General features: G+C 46.9%; 1 protein-coding gene across 1 annotated transcript in view; it reads left to right on the top strand.

Annotated features, from left to right (window-relative positions):
- LOC116520182 (serine/threonine-protein kinase MRCK gamma-like) overlaps positions 1-18,448 on the top strand; it is a 48,191-nt gene that overhangs the window by 27,239 nt on the left and 2,504 nt on the right. Inside the window, 8 exon segments of the mRNA XM_032234333.1 lie at positions 495-643; positions 3,441-3,534; positions 4,640-4,840; positions 9,429-9,677; positions 13,309-13,388; positions 15,889-15,967; positions 16,496-16,608; positions 16,946-17,060. Of these exon segments, the coding sequence (XP_032090224.1) occupies positions 495-643; positions 3,441-3,534; positions 4,640-4,840; positions 9,429-9,677; positions 13,309-13,388; positions 15,889-15,967; positions 16,496-16,608; positions 16,946-17,060 (1,080 nt within the window).

Raw genomic sequence — 18,448 nt, forward strand, 5'->3', positions numbered from 1 at the left:
GCTGGGCTGATGGATAGACTTCAACTCCCAGAATTCCCCAACCAGCTGGGCTGATGGATAGACTTCAACTCCCAGAATTCCCCAACCAGCTGGGCTGACGGATGGACTTCAACTCCCAGAATTCCCAACCAGCTGGGCTGATGGAATTCTGGGAGTTGAAGTCCACCCGTCTTAAAGCTGCCAGATTGAGAACACAATTCCACACTCTGACCCATGTGCAAATATTGTCCCACAAGTTCTGGTCGGCAGTGCAAGCTGAGGATGCTGGGCTTTGCAGTCTCCACCAAATGAGAATTTTGCACCAAAACATTCCCAGAAGCCGCCAGGAGTTCAGTTCATTCAGACTTCCGTATTCACCACAGGGAAGGTGTGAACTTCAGCTCCCAGAATTCTCAGCAAGCCCCTCGCCGACTGGGGAATTCTGGGAGTCGAAGTCCCCACCTGCAGAACGCAGGTTGGGAAGGGATGCTAGAGGTTGGCACTTCTTTTGACAGTACCTGGTGATGGATTATTACGCCGGAGGAGACCTACTCACTCTGCTGAGGAAGTTTGAGGACCGGCTGCCAGAAGACATGGCCTGTTTCTACCTGGCGGAGATGGTCCTGGCCATCCATTCCCTCCATTCCCTCCAATACATCCACAGGTAAGTCTAGGCGGTTGATTTGAGCTCCAAGCTTGGCAAACGTTTCATCACTGTTCGAGGAGACATTGTCAGTGTGCTCTGAAGTGTGCTCGTCTGTGAGGTCTTTAAATCCCTTTTTATGAGATGCAAATTAGTCTGAATCTTGTTTGTTCGAAGTTCAGTTGGACAGGTAAGTCTCTCTTCCTTTTTCCTTCTGTTAACGTTGAGCGTGGACGGGGAGGCTCCCTGGGATGGGTCAGAAAGCCACAAGGCGACTTATGACAGCACAATTGCACTTCGTAGGTTGTCCTTGACTTACGACAGTTATTATTATTATTATACAATTGTATCACAGCGGCCAGTTGTTTCGCCGGATTTGGCATTGGTTACTAGTCGGGCCCCACCCAGGGGCCTAGGACGTCGTAACGTATTTTCGTAATATGCGTGCAGATCCAAGCAGTGCGGCTTTTGCATTTGACTGATGGTGATTTTTGTCAATTTTTAACTGTTTTAAATGTAATTCCAGTGCTTTTGGAATAGCACCCAGTGTGCCAATTACCACTGGAATTACCACTGCTGGTTTGTGCCATAGTCGTTGAATTTCGATTTTTAAGTCCTGGTATCTTGCAATTTTTTCATGTTCCTTCTCGGCGACCCTGCTATCACCTGGTATTGCGATGTCTATGATTGTGACCTTATTTTTCTCAACCAGTGTGATGTCTGGTGTATTATGCGCCAGTATTTTGTCGGTTTGTATACGGAAATCCCACAAGATCTTGACCATCTGATTTTCGGTGACTTTTTCAGGCTGATGTTCCCACCAGTTTGTTGCTGTTTTAATATTATAATTTTGCACAAATTCCAATGGATCATTTGTGCTACTGAATTGTGCCGCAATTTATAATCAGTCTGCGCGATTTTTTTACAGCAGCTGAGTATGTGATCAACAGTTTCATCAGCTTCTTTGCAAAGTCTGCATTTGGCATCATCAGAGGATTTTTCGATTTTGGCCTTAATGGCATTTGTGCGGATAGCTTGTTCTTGCGCAGCCAGGATTAGTGACTCTGTTTCTTTCTTTAATGTACCTGTTTTTAACCATAACCAAGTTTGTTCACTGTCCACTTTATCTTTTATTTTTTCCAGAAATTGACCATGCAGTGCTTTGTTCTGCCAACTCTCCATTCTTGATTTTATCACATCTTTTCTGTATTCTTGTTTTGTCTGTTGGGCCTTCAGTAGATTTTTGTTCTTTACTTCGATTAATAGATGTTCTTGACTTTCTTTTAAATAATCAGCCAGTGCATGTTTTTCTTCTTCAACTGTTTGCTTCACTTGTAATAATCCTCTGCCACCTGATTTTCGGGGCAGGTACAGTCTATCAGTATCACCACGTGGATGTAAACTGTAGTGCATTGTCATTAGTTTCCTGGTTTTTCGGTCTAAAAGGTCCAAATCAGCTTGTGTCCACTTAACTATACCAGCTGTGTATCTTATAACTGGTATTGCCCAGGTATTTATGGCCTTGATTGTATTTCCACCATTCAATTTAGATTTCAAAATTTTCCTAACTCTGTTGGTGTACTCTCGCCTGACAATAGTTTTTACATCTCCATGCTTGATGTTATCCAACTGCAGAATGCCTAAGTATAACATTATAAATTATTATTATTATTATTATTATTATTATTATTATTATTATTATTATTATTTTGAGCCATGGTGGCACAGTGGTTAGAGTGCAGTACTGCAGGCTACTTCTGCTGACTGACAGCTGTCTACAATTTGACAGTTCAAATCCCACCAGGCTCAAGGTTGACTCAGCCTTCCATCCTTCCCGAGGTCAGTAAAATGAGGATCCAGATTGTTGGGGGCAAGAGGCTGACTTTGTAAACCGCTTAGAGTGGGCTGTGAAGCACTTTGAAGCAGTATATAAATGCTACTGCTACCTTCCTTTCTCCCTGCTTGGTAATTTCTGGGGAGTTTTACGGAAAGTGAGGGAGAAAAATCACACAGCAATGTTGTAACACCATAGTAGGGGGGTTCACCATATTTGCAGACCCTGTGCCCTAGCCGGAATCCCTGAAGTTAGGTTGGAAAGAAACTGAGATGGCTTGCCAAAATTGGCCAGCTTACCCACTCCCCACCCCCCGCTTGGTCCATAACAGAAACAGCACTTAGACTTATATACCGCTTCACAGTGCTTTCCAGCCCTCTCTAAGTGGTTTACAGAGTCAGCCTCTTGTCCCCCAACAATCTGGGTCCTCATTTTACCCACCTTGGAAGGACGGAAGGCTGAGTCAACCTTGAGTCGGTCGGGATCGAATTCCTAACTCTGGGAAGAGTTTGCTTGTAATTCTGTATTCCAACTAGAGGAAGGAAGGAAGGAAGGAAGGAAGGAAGGAAGGAAGGAAGGAAGGAAGGAAGGAAGGAAGGAAGGAAAATAGCAGTAGCACTTAGATGTATATCCCGCTTCACAGTGGTTTTACAGCCCCCTCTAAGCGGTTTACAGAGTCAGCCTCTTGTCCCCCAACAATTTTGGTCCTCATTTTACCCACCTCGGAAGGACGGAAGGCTGGGTAAATCATGAGTCGGTCAGGACTGAACTGCTGGCAGTTGGCAGAGTTAGTCTGCAATACTGCATTGTAATCACTGTGCCACCATGACTCTAAAAGTCACCCCCCCCCCCCACCATTGTTTACCATGTTTGAGGGAAGGAGCGGGTGGCACCCTGGTCCTTCCCCGAGAGCCCAACAGCCCCCCAACCTTTCTACATTTCTGAGGTCCCACCACTTACCAAGGGGGGCCCTTCCCTCCACAGGGACATCAAGCCCGACAATATCCTGATTGACACCAGCGGGCACATCCGCCTAGCGGACTTTGGTTCCTGCCTTCGCCTGGCTCCGGACGGCACGGTGAGCTTGGCCTGGGGTCGGATGGGGATTGGCGTCCAGCCATGGTTGGGGAAGGCTGGCCTGGATGGTCGTGGGGTAGACAGACCGCCCCCCCCCCACCACCAGGCAGCTCAGGAGTGTCAGAGCGAAGAGGGTGGGGTCTTTGCCAGTGTATTGTGGGCATCAGTTTTGGTAGGAGGCCATTCATTTCCTGAAAATGGTCTTTTTAATTGCACACGGCATGTTTTGTTAAACTAAGACCAAGTTTAGAGTGCACCCAAGTTTAGAATTAAGCCAGGTTTAGAACTAAGCCATGTTTAGAGCTAAGCCAGGTTTAGAGCTAAGCCAGGTTCAGAATTAAGCCAAGTTTAGAGCTAAACTAGGCTTAGAGCTAAACCAGATTTAGAGCTAAGCAAGGGTTAGAGCTAAAATGGGTTTAGAGCTAAGCCAGGTTCAGAATTAAGGCAGGTTTAGGGCTAAACCAGGTTTAGAGCTAAGACGGGTTTAGAGTTAAGCCAGGTTTAGAGTTAAGTAAGGTTTAGAGCTAAGACAGGTTTAGAACTAAGCCTGTATAGAGCTAAGCCAAGTTCAGAATTAAGCCAAGTTTAGAGTTAAACTAGGCTTAGAGCTAAACCAGGTTCAGAATTAAGGCAGGTTTAGAGTTAAGCAAGGTTTCGAGCTAAGCCAGGTTTACAGTTAAACCAGGTTTACAGTTAAACCAGGTTTACAGTTAAACCAGGTTTACAGTTAAACCAGGTTCAGAGTTAAGCTGGTTCTGGGAACTGTAACCATAGGGGTCTACGGAGAGGGGGCGGGAGAGCAAGGAGTGGTTTTGGGTGTCAAATGATGTCAAGTGTCATCAAGCCAACACACGAAATACGTCGAGGGCATCCGCTATGCTCCAAATAAATCAGCATTTGTATAAAGCCACGTTTTTTTCCCAACCTTGGCGACCTTTGGAAGGGTGGACTTCAACTCCCAGAATTCCATGCTGGCTGGGGGGGGATTCTGGGAGTTGAAGTCCACCCTTCCAAAGGTTGCCGAGAGGCTCTTTCGATCTTAATCCAAAGGATAAACTTGAAAGGTGGCAGAATCTGAACTGGGCTCTGCCTTTCCTTCCCCCCAGGCGGAGTCATCGGTGGTGGTGGGCACCCCCGATTACGTCTCCCCAGAGATCCTGCAAGCCATGGAGAACCGCAAGGGCAAATACGGCCCCGAGTGCGACTGGTGGTCACTGGGCGTCTGCATGTACGAGCTTCTTTTCGGGGAAAAGCCTTTCCACGCCGAGTCCCTGGTGGAGACCTACGGCAAAATCATGAACCACGAGGTGAGCCAGGCGGGCACCGGGGGGGGGGGGGGAAAGACCGCGGGAATGATTTTTAAAAACGTTCTACAGGTAGCCCTCAAGGGTAAGATTCAGCCGGTTTTGCATCTCGTTTGCCGAACCGGTGGTTGCAAGGAGTGGCTGGCCCCACCCCGCCCAACCCTCCCTTCCCAGGAGGGGAATGCGGTAGGGGTGGGCTCCGGCAGCCGCTACTGCTGGTTTACTTCTGGGCGGGCCACGCATGCACACGCACACCACAATAAAAATTGTTCTGCGCATGCGCAGAAGCCAAAAGCGAGATGGTGCGGCCGTAGAAGAACCAGTTCGGGGACGTGGCCAGCCTGGGTCGCTTTGTTTCTAGCAACCCAGGCCACCAAACCACTACCAGTTTGGGGTCCGTTCATCATACCGAGTAAGTGCAGGGCCCACACGGAGGCTCCAGGAGGGCGAAAAATGGGCCTCCTGGAAATTCCAGAAGTCCGGAAACGGGTGCGTTTTTGGCTTCCGGAGGGCCTCTGAAGCCCTGGGGAGGCCTCCCGGAAGCTCAAGGAAAGCCTCCGGAGCCTGCGGAGGCTGAAAGCTCCCCCTCCATGGTGCAGGAGGCCGAGTAGGCCATGCCCACCATGGCCACACCCACCCAAGCCGAGAACCATTTGCTAACGTTTTTCAATCCCATCCCTGGTAGTCCTCGATTTACGACCACAATGCAGCCCCCACATTACTGACAACTCAGCAAGACAGTGGTTAAATGAGTCCCCCCCCCAATTATATGACTTTTCTTGCTGTGGTTGTTAAATGAATCACTGCAGCTGTTTCAGTTAGTAACCCGGTTGTTAAATGAATCGGGCTTCCTCCTTGATTTGGCTTGTCAGAAGGTCGCAAAAGGGCGAATCACCTGACCCCCTGGGACGCTGCGGCCGTCGTAAATATGAGTCGGTTGCCAAGACTCTGGATTTCGATCACACCTGCCACAGGGATGCTGTAACGGTCATAAGTGTGGACAAAGGTCCTTTTTTTCAGGGTCTTCGGACGGGCACCAAATGACCCGTTGTAAGTCGAGACTGCCTGTACTTACTTGTTTTGCAAGTGCTTGTTATGCACACGTGATGGCCAAACCCTCGTTTGCAATTGGTTTGCAACTGGCAGGAAGAGCCAACACCCAAAAAGAGAAGCTGGGGATCCAGAAAGATCTTGATGGACTTGAACAATGGGCCCCGTCCAAGAAAATGAAATTTAATGGGGAGAAAAGCAAAGTTTCACACCTATGCAGGAAAAACCAAAGGTTCAAGTACCGGTTTGGCGCAACCTGGCTCAACAACAGGAACTGTGGGGGGGACCCTGGAGTCAGGTAGACAGTTTAGACAGGGTTGGAAGGGGGATTCCAGATGTGAGGGGCATGGGGGGGCAGGAAGTAGTACACCCACCGTTTTCATTCCAAAGAGAAGCAGGAAATCACCCCACTCTCTTGACCTGCTTGTAGGCAGGCTGTGGGTGCCCTCCCAGCGGCTGATGGAGCCTTTCCATGGGGCAGGGCCTCTGGTGGCACTACTCAGATGAACAGAGCTGGAAGGGACCTTGGAGGTCACCTAGTCCAACCCCCACCCAACCAGGAGACCCTACACTCTTTCTGACAGAGGACAGTCCAGTCTCTTCTTGAAAGCCTCCAGGGATGAAGCTCCCATAACTTCCGAAGGCAACTTCTGTCCCATGAGTTTATTCTCACTTGTCAGGAAATTCCTCCTTATTTCCAGGTTGAATCTCTCCTTGGTCAGTTTCCATCCATTCTTCCTTGTCTGACCTTAAAAGGTGCTTTGGAGAATAGCTTGGCCCCCTTCCTCCTCTCTGTGGCAGCCCCTCAAATATTGGAAGACTGCCATCCTGTCTCCCCTAGTCCTTCAGATTAGCAGAATTGGAAGGGAGCTTGGAGGTCATCTAATCCAACCCCCACCCAACCAGGAGACCCTACACCATTTCCAACAGAGGGCAGTCCAGTCTCTTCTTGAAAGCCTCCAGGGATGAAGCTCCCATAAAATGATCCCTTAAACGTGAGCCAGCCGTGCACGGCAGCAGCCAAAAAAGCGAATACAATCCTTGGTTGTATAAACAGAGGCATTGAATCAAAACCGTGTGAAGTCTTAGTATAAAATTTGATAAATCCTCGGTACGGCCACACCTGGAATACGGCATCGAGTTTTGGTCACCAGACTACAAAAATAAGATGTTGAGACTTTGGAAAAAGTTCAGAGAAGAGCAACTAAGATGATTAAAGGCCTGAAGAGTAAAACATATGAGGAACGGTTGCAGGAATTGGGTCTGGCTAGTCTAAAGAAAAGAAGAATTAGGGGTGACATGATAGCAGTCTTCCAAAATTTGAGGGGCTGCCCCCAAGAAGAGGGGGTTAATTTATTCTCCAAAGCACCAGAAGGCAGGACAAGAAACAATGGATGGAAACTAATCAAGGAGAGAAGCAGGAGAAGGAATTAAGGAGAAACTTCCTAACAGTGAGGACAATTAGCCAGTGGAACAGCTTGCCACCATAAATCGTGGGCGCACCATCCCTGGAGGTCTTCAAGAAGAGGCAGACAAGGAAGAATGGATGGAAACTGACCAAGGAGAGATTCAACCTGGAAGGAGGAGGAATTTCCTGACAGGGAGAACAATCAACCCATGGAAGAGAAGTTGCCTTCGGAAGTTGAGGGAGCTTCATCCCTGGAGGCTTTCAAGAAGAGACTGGACTGTCCTCGGTCAGAAATGGTGTAGGGTCACCCGCTTGGGCCGGGGGTTGGACTAGATGACCTACAAGGTCCCGTCCAACTCTGTTAGTCTGCAAAGAACAGAAGTTGTGTGAGCTTCATCCCTGGAGCCTTTCAAGAAGAGACTGGGCAGCCACTTGTCTGAAATGGTATAGGATCTCCTGCTTGAGCAGGGGGCTGGACTAGAAGACCTCCAAGGTCCCTTCCGGCTCTATCCTGATTCTGATTCCTTGTGTATACAATCTGAGAGACATGGCTCAGATCAGGAGGGAAGACCAAGCGTTAAGCCGTTAGGACGAGAAAGAGCTACGGAGCGAAGGAATTGGTCCCCATTGTGAAATCTTCAGATCTAGGAAACCGGGAGGCCCCTGGGGCAATTCAACTGTTGAGCCCGACCAACGGAAGATGGGCTGTGTGGTCCTCCAGGTTGCTTAGCAACCAGGAGGACCCCAAAGCCCATCTTCCGTTGGTCGGGCTCAACTGCTGGATTTTGCACCCGTTCAGTAGCTGATGGGTTTTTTTTGCCTGGGGCAAAAGATTCAGGCAACTCCCTCCCTGAGTCAAATTGGCTGCCAGCCCTGGGTGTGAACTCTCCCACTTCCCCTCCCAAACGTAGCTTGGCTCGCTTTCACGAGTCACCTCAAACGATCCCACGGCAGGGCCTTTCTTCTCCACCCAGTCGTGGCCACCTTTCGGCTCGACATTTCCGTGGCTGAGCGAGACACTCGCGAAGTGAGCTCCGCCCTGTTTTACGACCTTCCTCGCCCCGGCTGCTCAGTGAATCACCGCCGTTGTTAAGCTGGTAACATGGTTGTTAAGTGAATCCGGCTCCCCCATGGATGTTGCTGGCCAGAAGGTCGCAAAAGGGGATCGCGTGACCTCCAGGAGGACGCAGCTACCGTCATAAATGCCAGTCGGCTGTCAGGCTTCTGAATGGTGATCACGTAACCATGGAGATACTGCAATGGTTGTAAATGCCGATAAATCACTTTTTTCGGTGCTGTTGCAACTTCAAATGGTCACTAAGTGAATGGTTGTAAGTCGAGGACTGGCTGTAGCCCGTTCTTAAAGGGTGAGCTTGCCTCTTCACTTCTGTTAATGCAGGGTGAATTCTGACAGCTGTGCAACCTTTCTCTTGCCCTTGTTTAAACCCTGATTTGTTGTTTTCATGATCTTGGTTACATTGCTTAAACCCTGATTTGTTGTTTTCATGATCTTGGTTACCTTGCTTAAACCCTGATCTGTTGTTTTCATGATTTTGATTACATTGCTTAAACCCTGATCTGTTGTTTTCATGATCTTGGTTACCTTGCTTAAACCCTGATCTGTTTTTTTTCATGATTTTGATTACATTGCTTAAACCCTGATCTGTTTTTTCATGATCTTGGTTACAATGCTTAAAACCTGTTTTTTTCATGATTTTGATTACCTTGCTTAAACCTTGATCTGTTTTTTTCATGATTTTGATTACATTGCTTAAACCCTGATCTGTTTTTCATGATCTTGGTTACAATGCTTAAACCCTGATCTGTTTTTCATGATCTTGGTTACAATGCTTAAACCCTGACCTGTTGTTTTCATGATCTTAGTTACCTTGCTTAAATCCTGATCTGTTGCTTTTATGGTTACCTTGCTTCAACTCTGATCTGTTGCTTTCCTGATCTTGGTTACCTTGCTTCAACCCCGATCTGTTGCTTTCATGATCCTAGTTACTTCCAGGAATGTTGGTTTCCGGAATCCCCGGCAGAGCACAGCGCCCCCTATCGATACCAGCTGCCCAAGGCTAGCAGATAGACCCTCTGAGATGTCGGCATCCCTGCTTCTCTTTCCTCTTCCAGGACCACCTGCAGTTTCCTCTGCATATCACCGACGTCTCAGAGAGTGCCAAGGACCTGATCCGCAAGCTCTTGTGCCGCCAAGAAGTCCGCCTGGGCCAGAAGGGCATCGAGGACTTCACGCGCCACCCCTTCTTCGAGCGCATCGCCTGGGAGGACCTCCGCAACAGCCCTCCCCCCTTGGTCCCCAAGGTAGCCAGTCCGGCCGACACTTCCAACTTCGATGTCGACGACGACACCCTCAAAGAAGCGGTAACGATCCATGATGCCAAGGGCGGATGCCAAGGGCCTTGTGCCAGGCTGGTGTGTGTGTGTGCGCGAGATGGGCAGGAACCCCAGGAGTTGCCAAGCAGATCCTGACCTCCCTGCCCTAGAGAAAGAGAGCGGGATGGGTGGGGGGGGGGGGGGGTTGGCTGGGTTTGAGATCTGATGGAAACTTGGGAGGCTACAGGATGGAAAGGAGATGCCACAGAGGGCTGGCAACCCATGCTCAGTGCCACTGCTTCAGTGCCACTGCATTTGTGGTCAGGCCTAAACCCAAAGATGCCACTGAAAATCCAGTCTAATCCAACCCTTTATTAGCTTACACCTTAGATGTAGAGTTCGATGGATTTTTATTGTCACTAACTGGCGTAGGTTAAAATGAAATTTCATTGCACACAGCTCTCCAATCCAGGTAGTCCCTGAATTGTGACCGATGACATCATCCATGCCACCCCTTTGGGAGTGAATGGAAAAGTAGGGAGTCACTGCTGGGGGGTGGGATGGCGGTGGCAGCTGCCGCTATAAAAACAAAACATGTACATGCATCCCCTCAATAACAAGAAGTCCTCCCTTTAGGACTAGAATCAAGGCCAGAATAATGGTGGAAAGTTACGTTGCTCGCTAAGTGGGACGCCGTGCAGGTAGTCCTCGACGTACGACCACAATTGAGCCCAAGATTTCTGTGGCTAAGCGAGAGTTTTTAAGAAGTAACAGCAATAGCTGTTAGACTTCTATCCCGCTTCACAGTCCTTTTACTAAGCGGTTTACGGAGTCAGCCTCTTGGCCCCCCAACAATCTGGGTCCTCATTTTACCCAGCTCAGAAGGACGGAAGGCTGAGTCAACCTTGAGCCAGTGAGAATCGAACTGCTGGCAGTTGGCAGAATGAGCCTGCAATCCTGCATTCAAGCCACTGCACCACCATAGGAATTCAATAGAATTGGAATGAGAATGAGAATAGAATAGAATAGAATTGAATTGAATTAGAATAGGATAGAATTAGGATAAGATAGGATAGAATTAGGATAGGGTAGATAGGATAGAATTAGAATATATAATAGAATTAGAATAGAATTAGAATAGGATAGAATTAGGATAGGATAGAATTAGGATAGGGTAGATAGGATAGAATTAGAATATAATTTAATAGAATTAGAATAGAATAGAATTAAAGTAGAATTAGGATAGGGTAGAATTAGAATAGGGTAGGATAGGATAGGATAGGATAGAATTAGAATATAATTTAATAGAATTGGAATAGAATAGAATAGAATTAAAGTAGAATTAGGATAGGGTAGAATTAGAATAGGGTAGGATAGGATAGAATTAGAATAGAACAGAATAAGAATAGAATAGAATAGGATAGGATAGGATAGAATTAGAACAGAACAGAACAACAGAACAGATAAGAATAAAATAGAATAGAATTAGAATTAGAAAGAATAGGATGGGATAGAATTAGAATTAGGATAAGATAGGATAGAATTAGAACAGAACAGAATAAGAATAGAATAGAATAGAACAGAAAGAATAGAATGGAATGAAATAGAATAGAACAGAATTCTGAATAGAATGGAGTGGAGTGGAGTAGAATAATAACTTTATTGTCACTTTGAACGTATACTAATTGGCATACATTTAAATGAAATTTCTTTGCATACAGCACCCAAAGTGTCACCACCTCCCATATACACTACATAAACATGAAAAGATATATAAATAAATGCAAAATTATGCAGATACCCACATATATTATATGACACAGAGAAACAACACAATCTAGTTTGGATGCACACATGTACATGGAGAGAGAAACAAGTCTTGCGAGTTTACAAGATTGATGGTATGAAAGGAGCAAAGCTCTCCCAGAATCTGCTGGTCCTGCTAGAAATCCTTCAAAACCTCCTCTCAGAGGGGAGCAACCGAAACAGAACATGGCGTGGGTCTGTGGGGTCTCTAACAGTGCTTCAAGCTCTAAGCACAGAGCGCTTATAAGCAGCAACCTGAATAACGGAGAGCAAGCTTTGTACAATCTTCTCCACTGTCCTTACCACTCTCTGTAGGGAGTTTCTAGCTGAGGCATTGCAGCCACCAAACCAAATAGGGATGCAGTTTGTTAAAAGGCCCTCAATTGTGCTCTGTAAAAAGTAAAAAGAACAGAGCTGTAAGGGAGGTAGGCAAATCCCTTGTCCACAATAGATGCTTTTTGCTAGAAACTGGAAGTGACCCCCCCCCCCCCCAAGTTTCCGACAAAAAAATGTACATTGTGATGACATGATTGTGGGACGCTGGAAACAGCTAACCCCGAATGCAGGGTTATTCTTGGGGGAGGCCGGTGAAAGTTCATATCTGGTTTAAGAATCCCTGGGGAGATCCGTCGTAACTTTGTAAGTCAAGGACTATTATAGTGGCCCCGGCAAGGAGGCATGGGATAAAATGGAAGTCGTGGTGCAAACACTGTGCAAATACTGGACATGAGTTCCCGCACCAGTATCAAGTTACACAAATACATAAATGCAGCCGTTACAGGATAACGTTACTCTGCGGGTGCCGTTGTTTAGGCTTCATTCTGATTGGATGCAGACACCGATGGCTTTTAAGTCATTTTGCAAGGCCAAAAAACAGGAGCAACTGAATGTATTTTGAAAAAAATGCAGGAAATTTAGCCCTTAGAGCAGGATTTCCCAACCTTGAGCGCCTTCCTTCCTTCCTTCTTTTTTCTCTCTCTTTCCTTCCCTCCCTCTCTTTCTTCCTTTCCTTTTTTCTTTCCCTTCCTTTCTCCTCCCTTTCTTTCTTTTTCCTTCCTTCTTTCTTTCTTTTTTCTTTCTTTCCTTCCCTCCCTCCTTCTCTCATTCTTCCTTTCCCTTTTTCTTTCCCTTCCTTTATTTCTTCCTTTCACCTCCCTTCCTTTCTTTTTCCTTCCTTCCTTCCTTCTTTTTTCTTTCTTTCTTTCCTTCCTTCCCTCCCTCTCTCATTCTTCCTTTCCTTTTTTTCTTTCTCTTCCTTTCTCTCTTCCTTTCTCCTCCCTTCTTTCTTTTTCCTTCCTTCTTTATTTTTCTTTCTTTCTTTCCTTCCCTCCCTCCCTCTCTCATTCTTCCTTTCCTTTTTTCTTTCCCTCCCTTTCTCCTCCCTTTCTTTCATTCTTTTTCCTTCCTTCTTTCTTTCTTTTTCCTTCCTTTCTTCTCTCTCTCTCTCTTTTTCTCCCTTATTTATTTCGTCATGTTTATGTAGTGTATATTGGAGGTGGTGACCCTTTCAGAGTGGTATGCAACGAAATTTCATTTTAATGTGTGCTGATTAGTGTATATTCGTGTATATTCAAAGTGACAATAAAGTCAGTGTAAGGCATGTGGACTTCAACACCCAGAATGCCCCAGCCAACTAAGCTGAGCTAAGCTGGCTGGGGAATTCTGGGAGTTGAAGTCCACACACCTATCTTACAGTGTCCCCCAGATCATGTTGTCGACCGTGTGTGTATATTAACTTTGAACACAGACCCTGCAAGGAAGACCCTGCCCCTAACGACTCCTCCTGCCCTCGCTTGCATACCCAGGAGAGCATGGGCATTTGGGGGGGGAGGGGAATGGCGCCTGATTTTTCTCCTCTGTTCCTGATTTTTAGGAGACGCTTCCACCAATTTCCCACGCTACGTTCTCAGCCCATCACCTCCCCTTCGTTGGATTCACCTACACCTCCGGGATGTGAGTACGCCTGTGTTGCTTTGATTTCCACCTTGCTCCCACTTGGCTTTTCATGCTCCGGGCAGCGTAGAGCCTTCAGCTTTAGCTGCAGCCTATCTCAAAACTGCTGTCCGCCGGCCACAGGGGTGGGTTCCTGCTAGTTCTAACCTCTTCTACAGAAGAGCTTCCACAAATCTACTGTGCCGTTTAGAACTGGTTCCAGCTCCCTCCCCCCATCCGTCCACACATCATCAAGATGAAGAGCGAGAGGAGGAATTCTGGGAGTTGAAGTCCACAAATCTTAAAGCTGTCAACTTCAACATCCCTGGGTCTTTTTCCCCTAAAAGGTTAGGGGTGCAAGGGTCTTGTAACTTGACAGCTTTAAAACTTGCACACTTCAATGCCAGAGTTCCTGAGCCAACATTACTGGAGGAGGAATTTTGGGAGTTGAAGTCCATAAGTCTTAAAGCTGTCAAGTTTGAACACCCCTGGGGTTTTTTTTCCTAAAGGGTTAGGGGTGCGAGGGTCTTGTAACTTGACAACTTTAAGACTTGTGTGCTTCAAATGCCAGAGTTTCTGAGCCAACATTTCGGTTGCTAAGCAAGAGTGTTGTTAAGTGAGTTCCACCACATTTTACAAGTTGGTCACGCCCACCCAGTCATGTGACTGCCAAGCCACTCCCACCAGGTCACATGGTCTTCAAGCCACTCCTACCCGGTCACGTGGACAGCAAGCCACTCCCACAAAGCAGGCCACACCTACAGAAGAGGTTCTAAAAAAATTTGAAACCCTCCACTGGCCGGCCAATAGGGAGCTGCGGCCGTCTGCTTTCTGCTGGGCATCTGGGATTGTGCGAGGATAAGATGGCAGGGTGATTTAGTCTTTCAATGTGATGGGGATTTCTGATGCTTTCCATAATTTTGATTTTCGCAGCCGGAGATTGCTGCATTCAGACAGCCAACTGCATGTATTAAATGCTCCTGTGCATGTATTAAAAAGTGGTTCAATGTGTTAGTCGGTCCCCAGTTCCTGTAAGGCAGAGGTGTCCAAACTTGGGAACTTTAAGACTTGTGGACTTCAACTCCCAGAATTCCCCCATGCAGGGAAATCTTAAAAGTTCCCAAGTTTGGACACCCCTGATATAAGGTCTCTAAATTGTGAATACAGGCAGAGTCCTCAACGTACAACGTTCGAAGTTGCAACAGCACTGAAAAAAGTGACTTACGACCATTTTTCACAATGACCATTGCAGCCCCCTGTGGCCATGTGATCAAAATATCAGTCAGCTTGGCAACTGACTCATATTTACGATGGCCGCAGGGTCCCTGGGTCCCCATTTTGTGACCTTCTGACCAGCAAAGTCAACGAGGAAGAATCCAGGTTCACTTAACAATGCTGAGAGTCAAAGTGATTCACTTAACAACTGTGGCCAGAAAGGCTGGACAGGGGGGGCAAAATTCGGTGGTGGTTGTAAGTTGAGGACTATCTGTATTACAAAACAATATTGTGATTTCCACCACCACCACCACCCACCTTTTATTTTATTTTATTTATTTAATTTTTTTGCTGGAGTTTGCAAATTGTAGGCATCGAACTGGCTTAGCTCGTTTCCCAGCAAATAAGTTTTACTGAATGAATTCACAGGAAAATACTGGAAAAGATAATTAAAAAACAGACCTGCCAACACCTAGAAATGAATAAAGTAATAACTAGCGGCAAACACAGGTTTGTTAAAAACAAACAGATCATGCCAAACCAATCTTATTTTATTCCTCAATATAGTGACTAAATTAGCGAAATACTGTGGACATAATAAATAGACTTCAGCAAGGCATTCTACAAAGTAGACCGCAACCCATTTCTTGGTAAGCTAGAAAAAAGTGGGATAGGTAGCTTCACCAGCAGATCAGAGGTGGTGTCAGCTTCTGCTTTGCTGCTGCTTCAGCTGCCATGAAACGCAGCTGAAGAACCCACCCAAGGTGGGTTCTTGCCAGTTTGCACCAGTTCGGTAGAACCGGTTCGTCAAATCTACCGAACCGGTTAGAAGAGGTTCCATCAGTGGACCTGGAAAGCAGGCCACACCTACAGAAGAGGTTCCAAAAAATTTTGAAACCCACCACTGCCACACACACACACACATACAAACACAGACTCACACAGAGAGAGAAAGAGAAAGAAAGGAAGAAAGAAAAAAAGAAAAAAGGAAATAAAAAGTGAGATGATTTATGAGTTGACACAAAGTCAAAGGGGAAAGCAGGATTCACTTAACGGCCATGTGCTTCTCTCGACAACTGTGAAATTGGGTGTGGTCATGTGATGACTCGCTTAATGACCCAATTGTTTAGAGATGGAAGTTGTGATCACCGTTGCCAGGGGGTCTCCAACCTTGGCAACTTTAAGACTTGTGGACTTCAACTCCGTTAAAGTTGCCAAAGTTCGAGGCCTTGGAGATCCCACCCGTTGCGGTTGTAAGTTGAGGGCTATTTGTATGATGAATGGGGGGTGATTTTTTTCTTCCCAGGTGTGAAAATGTGGAGCCAAACAGAGGAGGCCAAGCAGCCACGAGCAGCAGCTGCAGCCCGTGGCCTCCCAGTGACCAGGTAGATGTGCATCGAATTCTGGGGAATTTTATGGTTTCCCAAATTGCCTCTTCCTTCCCCTCCCCCACCCTCCCTCCCTTTTTCTCCAGGAGCATAAAATGGGGTGCTTTGCTCCACAACAACCCTGCGAGGAAGGTTGGGTTGAGAAAGTCCGGTGCGTAAGCCCAGGGGACAGCAAACTGCAGCTCTGGAGCCGCATGTGGCTCTTTCATCCCTCTACTGCGGCTCCCTGCCGCCAGTCGGCTCCACAATCGATAGAGCTTTTGGTTAGGACAGGTAGAGGAAAAAGGATGCCGTGCTAGGAGGACACTCTATGGTTGGAATGGAAGGGGACTTCCGGTCGTCTCCAGAATTGAACGGGAGGTTCCAGTTAGGACCTTTGCGGCTCTTTTGAGTGTTTAAGGTTGCTGACTCTTGCATTAGCTGAGCTGTTGTGATTCAGCGGGACTCGAACTCTTGCTGTAGCCCCTTTCCCCCACTGTACCCCCAATGGCTCTTTTAAAGGCTGCAATCTGCTTCTTGCAACAGGTGGATTCTCGGGGCAACGACGGCTTGCACCCCGGACCAGGGAGCTGCACCTCCGAATCCCACAAAGCCACCTTGGCCAACTGGGGGAGTGAGATCGACAACGTTTTGAAGGGGTGAGGGAATCCCCTCCAGAGTTTGCACTGGCAAGGTTGCCTCTGAGGATGCGCGGAGTGTCTTTTCTTCTCTCTTAAAGGAGCCCAGCATCTAGGGCAGCCTTCCCTCCCCCCCCTCCACAAAAAAACCTGGCGCCCTCCTGATAGGTTGGGACCAAACCCCTCCCCCTTGAATCTCATCCAGTGGAATTCTGGGATTGGTAGTTCAGAGCAAGATGCAAGGGGGGGATTATAATTTTAGTTAGAATTTATGGAAATTAATTGAAGTTAGTCCTCGACTTATGACTAGAATTGAGACCGAACTTTTGTCTCTCTCCCCCCTCCCCCCCCTATACAGCGTGAGCAATATGAAGAAGGCCTTTGGGCGCCTGGAGGCCATGGCAACTGAAACGATGGAGGAGATGGAGGCCCTGAAGCGGTTAGCGGCGCAGAGTCCGGGCCCCAACACTCCGGTAAGAGGGCCCTGGGGAGGGAGGAGTCACTTGATGGGGGGCGGGGCATGAGGAATGGTGGGAGGAGAATCAAATCAGGGACCTTTGAGGCTGGCTCCCTTCCTTCTTTCCCTCCTTCCTTCCACTCTTCTTCCTTCCTTTTTTCCTTGCCTTCTTTTCTTCCTTCTTTCATTCCTCCCTTTCCTTCCTTCTTTCTTTTCTCCTTTCCTCCCTCCCTTTTTCTTCCTTCCTCCCTGTCCATTTCATTCCCTTCCCTCCCTCATTAATTCCTCTAATCTTTCCTTTTTTCCTTTCCTCCCTCCCTCCATCTCTTCTTCCTTCATTCTTCTTTCTTTTCTCCTTTCTTTCCTCCCTCCTTTTTCTCCTGCCCCATTCTTCCTTCTTTCCCTATCTCCCTTCTTTTCTTCCTCCCTCCCTCCCCTTCCGCTCCCTTTCCTCCCTCTCTCCCTCTTCCTTCAATCGTTCCTTTTTTCCTTTCCTTCTTTCCTCCCTCCCTCCCTCCACCTCTTGTTCCTTCATTCTTTTTCTCCTTTATTTTCTCCCTCCCTTCTTTTTCTCAACCTCTCTCCTTCTTTCCCTCCCTCCCTTCTTTCCTTCTTTTTCTCCTCCTCTCTCCTTCTTTCCCTTCCTCCCTCCCTTCTTTCCTTTCCTTCAATTTTTCCTTTCCTTCTTTCTTTCCTCCCTCCCTCCATCTTCCTTCCTTTTTTCCTTTCCTTCTTTTCTTTCTTCTTTCATCCCTCCCTCTCTTTCCTTTGTTCTTTCTTTTCTCCTTTCCTCCCTCCCTTTTTTCTCCTCCATCCCTCCCTTTTCTTTCCTTCCTTCCTTCTTTCCTCCTTTCCTCCCTACTTTTTCTCCTTCCCCGCTCCCTTCTTTTTCTGGCATTTGAAGCACGCAAGTCTTAAAGCTGTTGTTACAAGACCCTTGCACCCCTAACCCTTTAGGGGAAAAAAAACCCAGGGGTCTTCAAACGTGACAGCTTTAAGACTTGTGGACTTCAACTCCCAGAATTCCTCCCTGAGGGGAATTATATATTTGGACTGTTTCATAGTTACATTAGAGAACTACATTGTTAGAACTTAGCACAAAAGATACCTTTTATCTGAAAATCCAAATAGAGTAAACCTGCTATTATCCCAGAGCACTAATATCATTTGTCCCAATCTGTTTTACGAGTTCTGTATTAAAATAGATAGCAATATTTTCACTAAATTTTATAGATCTATATTTCAGGATTTCAGAAGTTAGGGCAAGATAAGAGTGGAAGAATGAATTTTGTTGCCGGTCATGGGGATTTTTTCAGCATCTTAAAAGTGGAGCGCATGTGCATTGAACTAGCAATACCCATTTAATAACAAAAGGAAATGGCTGAATTAAATTTGGTAAAGTTG

This window comes from Thamnophis elegans, chromosome 17 (assembly GCF_009769535.1).
Source record: "Thamnophis elegans isolate rThaEle1 chromosome 17, rThaEle1.pri, whole genome shotgun sequence".
Classification (NCBI taxonomy): Eukaryota; Metazoa; Chordata; class Lepidosauria; order Squamata; family Colubridae; genus Thamnophis; species Thamnophis elegans.